At 36.4% G+C, this 13,205-nt stretch overlaps 1 protein-coding gene across 2 annotated transcripts in view; it reads left to right on the top strand.

Annotated features, from left to right (window-relative positions):
* The window catches only part of CNST (consortin, connexin sorting protein), a 35,031-nt gene that overhangs the window by 8,478 nt on the left and 13,348 nt on the right, over window positions 1–13,205 (top strand). For both annotated transcript variants that reach the window (XM_086482333.1, XM_009950241.2), the window contains exons 3-7: window positions 3,353–3,383; window positions 5,830–5,916; window positions 6,394–6,508; window positions 8,939–8,960; window positions 9,142–9,238. In XM_086482333.1, the coding sequence (XP_086338459.1) occupies window positions 3,353–3,383; window positions 5,830–5,916; window positions 6,394–6,508; window positions 8,939–8,960; window positions 9,142–9,238 (352 nt within the window). The remainder of the gene's footprint in view (window positions 1–3,352; window positions 3,384–5,829; window positions 5,917–6,393; window positions 6,509–8,938; window positions 8,961–9,141; window positions 9,239–13,205) is intronic.

Below are 13,205 nucleotides of genomic sequence, written 5' to 3'. Positions count from 1 at the left end.
TAAGGAGTGTCATTGAACATGATGGAGGTGAAATCTGTTTGCTGCTTTTTAGATAAGGAAGCCAAACCCCAAGGGTAACAACTTTTTGAAAGTCATGCAGGAACTGTGGCAGAACTGAGAACAGAATCTGCATTTCCAAATTCAAACATGTAATCAAACACCATCTCTTTTTTCCTAAGAAATATCAAGTGTTTTGAATGGAGTGTTTGAAAGAGAGCTAACAGAACTTACAAGGATCATAACACACTTTTTAATCTGAGGAAAAAATAAAAGATTTTAAAGATATCATTCATGTTTTCATGTAAAGTGAATCTATTGAGAATTTTTTTTCCTTTTCCAGCAAATTAACCTGTCAACTTCAGTCTTTTTTTCAGATTGCTAGTACAACCTGCCAGTAACTGTCTTTTGTGTCAAGTCTAGCAAATATTCTTCTATCACATTCTCTTTTTATTCTGTATGACAAAATTCAATGTAAAGAGCTGTGTCAGATGTTCTAGAGTATTAACAATCCATATTGTTAGTGGGAAGCCTGTATTAAATATGTAAAGGCTGTAGGATATTAGGGGCTGTTCTAAGGGTTAACTTCTAATTAAAATAGGATGTAATTTTTTTCCTGTCTTGGATGGGATTCAGGTGGTTTGTTTAGACTTTGTTACAGAATCTAAGAAGCACTTATGTATAAAACATAGATACATAGATACAGAGCTTCGGCAGCTCCAGAAATCCTTAGGAGACTACTGTGGATAGCAGACAAAATGTGCAAATAAAGACCCTTAGAAGGACTTACCAATTCTCTTTTGGAGGTACTGAGCTCAGAATGGTCTAGTGGTTAGTAATAAGGCTGAGTGCCAGGAATACACAAATTGTAATCTAGACTCCTCTATCGAGTTGTTGTCTTTTTTAAACAAGCATCTTTCGACTTTTACAAAAGTGCTCACTCATTAAGCCCTTCAAATTGAGTGCCTAAACTGATATGCCCTGAAGATTTTGAGACTGAGTGTTTGTGTCCTCCCACAGAAGTAATTGGAGTATCAGCTATGAGGTGTCTCAGCCTGAATGTTCAGGTATCAGGGTACCTGCAATTGCTGGACACATTTTGCAAGCATGGCCCTTGCCACACCATGCACGGCAAATAGGAAGACTGCCAACATTCACTGTCCCTGAAGACTGATTAGTTAATCCTTGTAAAGGTCATTGATGCTGTCGAGTTCTGTATTTACTTCTGAGGTTTATATTTTTTATATTTTACTGTGTTTACAAACAAAGCCATCAATATTCCTCCGCTTTCTAGGAAAGCCTGCCCAGCTTTCTAGCAGTCACAAATATGTTGTTGTTCTTGTTGCAAATCTCAAAGATTATTTGTCTACAGGGAGGAATGGGAAGAAAAATGTTTCAAGTTACTACATTAGCTTTTCTGTATAGTGTTATACCTTTTCCTTTCCAGGTAGCAGCTCTACTTTTTCTATAATAGTCCCCATCACCAACTCAGAGGCAAAATGAAATTCTGATTCTGATTAGAAACATGCTCATTTTCTGACTGTCTTTGGATAGTTGCTTTCTCGGAGTTGGTTGCATGGTCTCTAGTACAATGGTGGTTTTGCCCTTTGCCCAAGAAGTAATCCTTTATGCCAATTCTGAGGAAAACTTGATTAACAGAAAAAGTATTTTCTCTAACGGGCATCTCGAGTTTTCTTCTGGAAATTCTGCCACTTCCATGCTTGTAATTTTGGCTTTGAAATAGCTGGTTGAAAGCAAAAGCATCACTAGGAAGAGGATAGTAAAGCTATTTCAGTAGATCTGCAGTTAAAATATGTAGCTTTGATATAGCAATAACTTGGTATACCAGAACATAAGTTTCTCTTATATTTGCATGCCTGTGCCCTCGGTTTATACACAGCTTCTCAGTGTATAAACCCTTGGTGAGCATATATTTACTGTTCCTTTTTGCAGTGATCTGTTAAATGCATTATAAAATTACCCAGCCAGGGCGAAGTTGGTTTTTACGATGTTGCAGCTAGACATCTTGAATGCTTAGGCCTAGAGATCCCCTTGGCTAAGATAGCAGCTGTTACAGCTGTTACAACAGCATTTACTGTCTGCTTACACATTTTGTTAAGCTAGAAGTGCTGGGGATTGACTTAGGTGTTCAAGTATTTTATATGTAGTCTGTCTTATGTTTGATTTTACTGGTCCTCAGTAACTGCTTTGGAATGATTTTAGTTCTCTATAAACCTCCTTAGCTCTCTGAGCTCTTAATGTAACAGGGAAGTTTGTTTTTTTCTTGTGTCAACTCCCTGGTATTTCTTTGCTTTGACATGCCTGTGTTAACTCAACATCCATCTGAAAGAACAAGTCTTGAAGAATCGTTGTGATTTATAGGGGTTTTTTTCAATGGTCATCCTTGGCTGAGCTGTCTTGTTACAAATCCAGTTTTAATTGTTCTGTTATAGAAATGTCAACCTAAGGAAGAAGAGCTGCAGATGTATTCCATGTCATAACATCCACAGTGCAAATCAAAGATCTGCCATCTGGCTTAACTCCATGACTTGCTCTATTGTTGAAGAGCTTCAGATACCAAGATGTTAGGCTTAGTGGTCTGACACGTGAGGTAGATCTTTAAATCTTTTTAACACAGCAGAGTGGCTTCAGGAAAGGAAGTGGCAGAAGGCTGCTGCGGTAGCATTGTCTGGATTCTGGAGGTGGACTAGGAGTAATACAGAAAAAAATTGAGAGCTTGAGTCCTTTTATGTTTATCTCATGAATTTCAAGTATTCGTATTGTAAATATTTCAAAATCTATGTATTTGAAATATTTATTGTGACTACGATATAAACAGGAATGTCATTGGTATGTCTCTGGTGCTGTGATAGGCAGTATTTTTAGTATCTTTTCTCCAAAGATTGTTTTTTTCTCATCAGTCAGGAAACCTCCATTTCTCCATTTTATCACATTGCACTGTAATGTTTGGGAGAGTTCAGCAGTGACCTTAATTTGGTCAAAGATCAGGAAACAATGGTCACTAACAGAATTCAAACTCAGCAACTTCTGTTCTAAGTCATTGTAAAACTTCCTAATACAATCGTTTAAAAAGTTTGTGAAATATTTTTTTATGGTTGTAACAAGATAAAACCCTACTAACGTTTGTGCAAATCTATTTGTGTGAGAGGACTTAGTATTTCTTTGTTGTTTGATATTCTTTTTAAGCATCTTTAGTGTGAACATTCGTATTTTACCAAACTAAATAGGAACCTGCAAAACAGATGTTTAAAACTATGATTAAAAGTTCATATTATATCCTTAGCACTCTCATGAAAATGATAGAATCCTGATTTTTCTTTTCTTACTTTTGCAGATAGCTGAGACCTATTTTCAAGAGGAGGAATGTATCCTTTTACTTGTAGAAGTTGTTATGTGATATTAAAATAAACTGGCATGACAAAACATAAAAGAGAAATGCTTTACAGGTTGTGGCTCAGGGTTAGGAAGAAGAGAACAGCCATAATTTACTCATGAGTGAATATACGCTATGTTAGCAAGTCCTTCTTAGTCAGACAGCTGGAATATGAGTTAAGTAATAAATCCATTTCCAAAAGCTGTACTGATACAGTCATTAGTAGTTGTGCACAAACAAGGAAGTAAGGAAATATTTTCAAAGAACTTCTGTTTTTATAGGGTAGGTTCTGTTCTAAGTGTTAGTAACTGGGAATGTGTCCAATCTAGATAGGGTGTCTCTTCTGTTGTATCAAATAGGGCACTGCTATAGTAAGAAAATTACCACAACACTTGATTAGAGTATGTACTGCAAGCGTCTAGCTGAGAATGAAAATACTAAACACACTGAGCTAAGGGAGATCAGCAACCTGCAAACAATAGCAACATGTTGTTTGGCAAATGCTAACGAGTCAAAATCATATCAAGGTAGTTTGAGAAACTGTTGTAGGAAAATATGGGTAATTGCTTCTGGGAACAGCTAGTTCAGTGGTCCAGTTTATTTTGATTTGTTCCTAGATAATACAAATAAGTTTGGTCCAAAAGTTGTGACAGTTGAACTGCTGTCAATTACTCTAATACATTTCAGTAGTTGTGGGAGAGAATGATCATCTTAAACCTTAAAGAGAATTTGTTTCTTTAGATAAGGTGGACTGGGTTTTCCTCTGTTTGCTTTTAAGGGAAAATGACCAGACTATAAAAAGAAGAGGCAAGAGCAGTAAGCCCTTAAGGTATATGTGATTCACTAAGATGCGTCATAAATTACAGAATCTGTGCATACAGATTATTTCTTTATTATGTAATTTGTTACAAACAAAATATAGCAAATAGGCAATTGTAACGGTTAAGTAACAAAGCATAAGACACCTGGAAAAGGTATCCTTGATGCCTAGCCAAATTGTATTAGTCTGTAGTACAAAACGAGAGAAATAGTGTCACAATACTATGAAAACAATATATAAAAGAAAATACCCATTACTGGGCTTTACTTCTGACTTGGTCATCCTAATTCGAAAGCATCCATCAGAAAATCCAAAATATGCAGCACAAATTAGAGGCATGGGAAATTCTGTAGTAAATTATGGCTCTGCAAGGGGAAATACAGTAAATTTAAAATGCATTCAACACTATGATAGAAAGACAGTTTCTCTTTCATAGGAGTTGCTTTAATTGAAGGGCACTGTATTTAAAGCTGATCAAAGGGAGTATTTTTTATGCAATGTGCACCTGATGTATGGAATTCAACACCACTATATAATACATATTTATGAAGGGTATCTCCTCCGTACTTGCAACTGTTGGTTTCCTAAGGTTAATGAAGAACTTACTTGATCATGTTGCACTGTATTAATTATCCATGACAGGCATTTTAATTTATCCAGTGTTGAACTTCATATTAACAATAATTCAGGGTTTGTTGCTGCAATCCTCTAAGGCTATGTCTCTGATCTGTAATTCTAATAACAGTTTTCTTGAAGGCAGGGAATATTCTTTCCATTAATTTTGTTGTTCATAAGCCATGCTATGTGCATGTTGCATGAGGCTAACAAGAATAACAAGTACTGGTTGTGTTTTTGTAGTAATTACTCGAGTATTTTAACTAGCATGACTAATTTTTCAATATTACTAAGAACCTCATTCACTATACTTCTGTTCTCATTGTACTGTAGAATTAAATTTCAAATAGCTGTCAAAATATGGCTTTAAACAGAACGACTAACAACTCACCTTGATGGAAATAGAATCATCCTGGCTATTACAAAATATGTAACTATCAGTATACCCTTGTGAATATATTGATAACCCAAAGGGAAAGAAGCAGAATCTTCAGAAAGAAGATAAAGGTGAATCAGCTGTTCGACAGTGTTGTATACAATGGGGAGCTGGTCAGTGGAAAGGAGCCGTATTTTCAGTTAGTTATGGTTAGTGGCATATAATGTATTTCTTGAGATATATGCTGATATTTGTATCATTGATTTGCTTTTCATTTCCGAAAGATTTCATTTTCCGATAAGAGTTGCCAGAATAGTAACATTTTGCTCGTTTTTTTTCAAGAAAAACTTGTTGGACTTAAGGCATGCAGGAAGATGTAACTGCTGAAGGGAATAGGATTTTCATTTTTGGAACTTTTCTCAACTTATTTTACTTCTTACTTGCTGTTTTCATGTCTGCTATTATTTTCTTCCTTGCACAGAAATCTATATGCTAGCCATTATTCATTTTGATTGGGTTATGTCAAATTTCAGGTACATAATGATTGCACTTCCAAATATGGTACCAAATATAAATAAATCATAACACGTCTGTCTATTGTGCATTTTTCTTTAACCTTCCATTCAGATGAGAAGGCGATGAAGTTCATTCAGCTTGAACGACTGTATCATGAGCAGCTGCTTGCAAATCTTTCTTCCATACAGGAGCAGTGGGGTGCGTACAGGCTAAACTGATAGGGTAGCAGAAAGAGTTAATTTGTTTTGTATTTCTAAATAATAGAGTATACCTTTTGCCAGCTTAAAAATGTTACATAGCAAAAGCATCATTTATATTAGAATTTCTCTCAGCTTGGTAAGAGAAAAGTATTCCTGCTTTGGATTTTTTCTCTCACATTTCATGCAACAGGTTCAAGGAGTTTGTCATTCTGTGTTCTATTAATTGAGACTTTGATTCATCTGCAGTTGTTTTGACCTTAGTTTTGGTTCAGAGTTGGTGAATCTGATGTGATAAAAATAAAGTGTGTTGTGAAAAAGATACAGAGCTTTTTCGCATAGTCTGAAACAAAATTGCAGAGCATACACAGGAGAGTTGTCAGTATTTCTCCATTAATTAGTTTCATGTATATGTTTTATGTTAAGCAGATGCTACTTGTTTAATACTTTGGGTAAAAATTATTTTGATTTAATTTAGAAAGAAAATGGAAAACGACAGTTCCTAGTCCAGTTACAACACTGAGGAATTCAGCTAAGGAACTGAGCGATGAAGAGCTGGAAAAGCTCACTCGAGTTTGCTCTTCGCATCAACAGTAAGCATAAGAAAATACTATTACTATTCCAGACTAATATGTTCGCACAGCTGTTGCCTACTTGCCAGTATAGGTGGTTTAAAATATGTCAAATTAATGTCAAAATAAAAGTTGCATCCCATTAACTTCAGTAAATGTGATTATAAGGTGGTGGCTCTTTCATGTGTGACTAAAACATTTCCATTACCATCAGTTTTCACAATGTTTTAATGGAGTTTTGAGTTTTAGTATTTTTCAGCCAAAGTAAAAGCTGAGTAGTGTTAATGTAGGAGGAGAGGGACTGTAGAACGGATGATGGTGCTTGTGTCCAATACTTCCTGTTTTAATTGTTGTTTTTAAATGCAATTGTCCAACATCTCAGACTCCAGCACTCGCATCTACCCTATAGGATTTTATTCCCAAATTTTCTGCATTTTAGGACAATTCCCTAATGCTTTTAGTCATTCTCGTTATCTTCTGTTGATTTCATATAGGTCATGTAAACATTATGAAGCAGTGATTCTGTAGGTCCCTACGGTATTCTGAAAAGATCCAGAATCTTAGTTTGTACCTGCTTTGCCTGATCTATCAGCCTCCTGAATCAGTATATCACAGTGCCGAGGGTGCAGTTCTGGGAAGTAACACGTACGGGGTTGTACCCATCAGGAAGAAGATCTGCTATTTCATGGGTAGATGTCCCACCTACTAGACGTTGAGTTTAAGGGACAGCTGGAAAAACCTATACCAGCTGCCACTGAAAACTGATCAGCCAACGATAATAAGGGAACTAACCATATTCAAAGGCCGTGAAAAGACCAAACTGTGACAGGGGAGGTGCTCTCAATCAGATGGGGAGAGAGAACTTTTTTTAATACTTTGCATTGGCTTCCGGTGGGTTAACAAAAGCAAAAATGCTCCTGTTGTCCATAGAGAGTATGATTTGGCTTCCACGTTTTTTTCTTCTGGGTGACCATGCAGGAGTTTGAAAACACCCAGGCTGGCTGCCAGAACCCCAGCAGGGATTGTTTATTTGTAGTCTGAATGTATCTGGGAGGGAGCCCCTGGAAAGAGTACTCCTGCACTTTTGCAGGAGGAGGCGGCAGCTCTAGCACCGTCATGGCGCGTGTACACCCACAGCCTGCTGCTGCTGAGAAATTGCACTCGGAGCGCCTGCAGGGCTCCTCAGCCTGTGTTGCCTTGCGCATGACCTTGCAAGCCCACAGAAAGATTGAGATTCAAGTCTATTGTGATTTATATGCTACAACTAGCAGCACCTCCCTATTGTCACCTTGATCACCACCTTGTTGAGAATAACTCTGCTTTCTCCTTCTAATTCTTCTATACAGCCTCAGTTTAAAAGGCAAAATTTCAGTTACATAACATCACTCCCAGTTCTGAGAAATGCTGCAATTTGATAAAAATTAAGGCTTGTGGTAATTTCCCATGATTAGTTCTCTGTGTTTAATATTACTCTTCCAAACTCCCTAGTCAAAAGCCTATTTGCTTTTATTGTTTCATATATGTATTTTTTTTCCCTAAGCTTTAAATCTCAATTTATTTTGTAATTAGAATTATACTTTAAGTTTTAATTAATAACATGCAGGTCTTGGAAACTGTGAGCATTTTTCTTTTGTAATTGAAAGTAATATAACTTTTTCTGATACTCAAGGTCTACAGCTACATACTGGACGTTTATTCTTTAAAGATAGTTGTGAGGGTCCCTTGTTTGAAGTTTAATAGGTAAAATTCAAAAGTCAATGCAATTTTTTAAAGTTTTTGTTGGAGTATGAACATCAGTACTTTTCCCTCTTGTCTCTCCTACTGTTTTTTTCAGTTGTTTTAAACAAAATGCTCAGCATTTTATCTTAATTGCTGTATGAAGGCTGCGAGACAGATTGTGCATGATAAAACACATTGTGCATGAATCTCTGCTGGCTGTTAGCAGTGCTGAGTCGCACCTGTGGATCCCAGTGGAATCAGTGGGAGCTCCTGTATCTTACAATACCCAGAAAACGTGTCCCAGTGTAAACAGCCTGTGGAGAGTGAAATACGTTTTGTGGGGTTTTTTACATTCCTCTATCTCTGTTATAGTGATCAGTATTTTTAATACTAGTAATAATAGAGGCCTTACATGATTTTTAAAGTTGGTCGAGTTCCTTCTAAGCATAAAGTTTTACAGGAATTTAGATAGCTTGATACTTTGCAGTACATTTTCTTTTGACTGCTTTCTCAATTAGGTGGAACAATGTTTGGGCTAGTTGGTCTTCTGATGATATTCACATATGGTACAGATCTGGGCTTGAAAGTATGCTGGCATGCTGACACTGTTTCAGTGTGAGAAAAGTTCTGTGCTAATAGAGCAGAGCAAAGGCTTGTAAGATTATAATGGCATTTGTCACGAAGAATGTTGCTACTAAGTTGTGTAACTTGTTCTTCTTTTTATTGATGCAGGCCACAGACATCCAAAAATAAGGTAAGCAGCTTTTTAATTGAATTTGGCTTTGTCTCAGATTGCTAATAACTATATTTTTAATATTATTTGATATAATCTTTCCAGTTTAGTATAGAAACAGTTTGAAGTTTGGATGTCTCAAAAAGTCACAGTGTTCCTGTTTAATTCTGAAAATTACAGGAAATACTATCATATTTTACAGCTAGTAGCTGCAGAAAATACATGGGAAAGCGGTTTTTCGCTTCAGTTGATGGAATCAAAAAATGTAAAGGAAAGAGAAGCTGCTGCTTTTAAATCAGGTATGTGTGGGTGGGTGTACATGTGCGTATGTTTGTTTTAAATATTATACAGTAATGACATATTCCTATAAATACTATGAAGTTATTTCATTTGAAGCTGCAGCATTTGTTGGATTCCCACAGGTTCATCCATTTGTGCAGATTTTATTTTTTTTCACAACTGCACCATGGAGGTACTATGCAATTTTAATTACTCACTGATATTGAGAATTGTAATTAAAGTAATTCTAGCCTCCATCAAAAAAAGTCTTTTAGATGTGCATGCATTTAGAGCGGCCTGCCTAAGCTAAAAATTGCGTAAAACTGCACCTAAGGTATATAGTTCGTATGTATAAAATATTTGTCATCACACAGTTTGCCTTATATTCTGAGTTGTGGCAGTTCGGTATAGCAACAGTATTAATAACTATTTTAAATTACACACAATATACTGATTTTTGAATCACATTTTTTCTGTAACAGCACAGAAAATTAGGAAACTTTTGGGGGATCTTGAAGAGGAAAATGTTCTTCAGTTAATTTTTTTCAGGACACACTTTTATGTCAGCTTTATTTCCCTTCTGCCTTGGGGCAGTGGCTGCTTTGTTTAATTTGTTAGAATCATTGGGTTCTTATGAAACATCTACAAATCAATGAATTGTTAAAATGAAGACAGAGGGAGAAAGAGCATCAGTAGACTACCAGGCTGTGCTTTCTCTCTTCTTTGAGCAAAAAGGTTCTTTTTGCCACGTTCCAGTAGCCAAAATTGTCCTAAACTGAGTACCTTTCCTCAAGATTAGCTAGGATTTCTTACAAGATCAGGGTTGGCCTAAGGACCTCAGCAGGTCTCTTTCAACCTAAACTGTCCTATGAGTGGGTATCCAAGCCAGGATGTTCAGGAGAATTAACAAAGATACAGAGTCACAGCTCTCTACTTGTGTGAATCCTTCTCATCTTTGTCCTCTTTTACTGTGATCCCTGTACTGCTTTTTCTCTGCTTTGTTCCTGTAACCTAACTAAGCACAAAACATTGAAAACACAAAACAAACATGTTCTACAGCTCAGAAAGCAGATCAAAAGAACCAAATGCTTTTTATTTTTGGATGGTTGAAATTCCCATGGAAAAAATTAGGCACTTTTAATTTTTCCATTGTTTTTATTCCAAGTGGGAACAAAAGCTTTCTGGAGAGCAGAATTTCTGAACATTTGAAACTTCTGCATTAAGGAGCATTTTGTGCCCATGTTAAAATACTGTAGTACAACATCTAGACATGTTAAATTTAATGTGGAAGTAATTAATGGCATAAATGGATTTTTTTTCATGCTTTTCTCTTAGTGTAGCTCTTGTCAAAATGTCATCAAAATCTTTGGGCTCCTGTGAAAAATTTGTAACTTAATAAAGCTATGTCATCCAATAGAAAGCAGTTCTGCTGAGAGTTTTCCAGCAGTGCTAAATACTTTTTCAGTACAAAGATACGAATATTTCAAGCCTAACTCAAGTTTAAATGCTTAAGATTTGCAAAAGATGCTTTTCACAGGATTAGCACGTTCTTGAGGAAGCAATGACTTCTCACCCTGACAGGTGTCTTCATCTGTTAAGGCAGCGCGTGGTCAATTAGCTGCTGCTGCTACCACTGCCACTCAGAGTCCATGCGTCGGCGGCACAGGGCTGAGTGTTTTTGTTGCAGTTGGAAAGTTTTGGGTAGGGAAGGCATCGGTAGGAATTAATATAGAATTTGGACAAAGGTGATCCATAGCTCTGAATTAGATTACACTGCTCAGTGCTGTGCAAAAAATATTCGAGCTGTGGCTGAGTGATCTAGCTCAGGACTAGAAACAATATGGCCATTTGATTTTTGCCTGAACCCCAGCAGAATCCTGTACTACAACAACCATACGGTTCCTAATATTTAAACTAACACGTTCAGTATTAGCTAAACGCATGGGCCTTCTCATTGGAAACATAGAGTGCTTGCTTCTGCTTTTTGGGTGGGATTTTTTTCCTATACATCATGAAAAATTAGAAGCAAATGTGTAAACTTTTTCTTCTTCTCTTAGACATGTATCTGTCAATCTGCAAGAACTACTTAACTCGCTTAGCTGCTCGTAGTAGAAGTCTGACTTACAGTAAGACAGGAAAAGGAAATTCTCAAGTGGCTTGAAGACTGTCCTTCATGTGAATTCATATGCCAGAAATAAGAATTTATCTAGCAGTTATCAATAAGAAGTATTAGCTTATACGTAGAATTATATATATTACATTGTAGAGATTGTTGCACACTGTACTATGGTAGCATCTTTGAAGTAAAATCACACTTCCTTACTAATCTAAAGCAAAAATTATTCCACTGACTTATTGCAGGTATTTGGGAACATAGTTTGAGCCTATGTAGCAGTCAATCCAAAGAATTCACAGTTCCTCTCTCCTGGGGATACAGTGACCAAGAAACAGCTTTATAAGAAGTTGGCTAGTCAAGATTCCTGGGAGAATTGCTGGATTAGTTTTCTGCCCTTCTGAGCAAGGGTTATGCATGGTCTATTCTGCTGCATCTTCCTTTCTGGCAGACTTTCTCTTTTGAGTCTAGCAACAGAGAGAACTGGGCTCTCAGAGCTATGTTTGTATGTTAAAAGATGAGAATTGATACATCCCAGATCCATTAATTTCCTCAGTTTCTGACTGAAGGCCTTAATAGCTGTGGTGTTAACTAAAGATAATCAAATTAATGTGTTTCATGAAACCTTTTCTAATTAAATGATCAATTTATTAAAACCCTTTTCTTTTAGGTCATATGGGATTTGTTTTTAAATGGGAAGAGGGACAAAGGTGGAGAAGTGTGAATTCTCCACTGATAGAATGCTGTAGGTCTCTCTGCTAGGCTGTCTTAAATTAACAGGATAAGACAGTGCTGGCTACTGGTTTCTGTGATGAACAAAGCGAGTGTCAATTTTAAAGTAACTCTGGGGGGAAGAAGGTTTCTTAAATTACCATAAGTGCTTTTGTTGCTAGAAAATTTTCAGTAGACACTTCGTTCTACTTCTGGCAGAAAGGAATTACTGCCACATTGATGGGTACGTCTTCATTTAACTTGGTAGGAAAAAGCATCTTTCCTAATTAAGTGTTCAAGTATTTGTCTTCTCTTAAGTCCATAGCGGGCATGGATTGTCTAAAGCAGGTGTTTTAAAGAAGGTGAAAAGAAAATACTGAAAGCTGCTGAAAATTTGATGTGGAATGTAACAATGATCATTACATCTCAGTTCCTGTACACCTGTGTTTAGACAACAATGCTAGGATAATTTGTTACTTTCTTAGGAACAGAGGGCTGAGCTCAAGGGCCACCTTTCACAGTAAAGAATTTGGTTTAATTTCTGATTCCATTTAATTATTCTTGCAATTGCAGCTGCCTGTGGTAATGTGGATGTATCCACTAGGAAAAATTGACAGATGGTAACAAAATCTTGTACCAATAATCCAGGCTGTGTTTGAACTCATGACCTATATGTGAAGGGCTCAGTATCCCGTTACAAATCCCTTGAGCTATCTACTCATCTGTGTCTAATTTTCAAAAAGTCCCTGTCTCGTACTCATTTCTTCCCTCAGTGTTTTACAGAAGTTAGTTTCCCTATACCCTTTCTATCTTTTAATGTTGTTCAGATTTTTTTTTTCTGCATTTTAAGATGGTTGAATATTCTCTTTTTCAATTTCCAGTCCTGTCTTTTCTGTGCTACTTTGTATTTCATTATCCTTTAAAATGAGGATAGTTTAGAATTTAATACACTCATTCAATACAATGAATTAATGCAAACATTTCTTTAAAGAGTAACGAATGTGACCCTGTTTCATGTAACAAGTTCAGGAAATTGCTCAGATTTTAAGTGAGGTTTTAACAGGTGAGGGAGGATAAGATTGGCATAGAGATCTTCAGTCATTCTTGTGAGAACATATACAATTAGTAAGGGCATTGTTTGATCTCTTCATTAGTCTATTCAT

The sequence above is a fragment of the Leptosomus discolor genome, chromosome 2 (assembly GCF_034619465.1).
Source record: "Leptosomus discolor isolate bLepDis1 chromosome 2, bLepDis1.hap2, whole genome shotgun sequence".
NCBI classification, from domain to species: domain Eukaryota; kingdom Metazoa; phylum Chordata; class Aves; order Leptosomiformes; family Leptosomidae; genus Leptosomus; species Leptosomus discolor.
The sequence above is the reverse complement of the archived record's forward strand: the minus strand, read 5'-3'. Positions and strand labels throughout refer to the sequence as shown.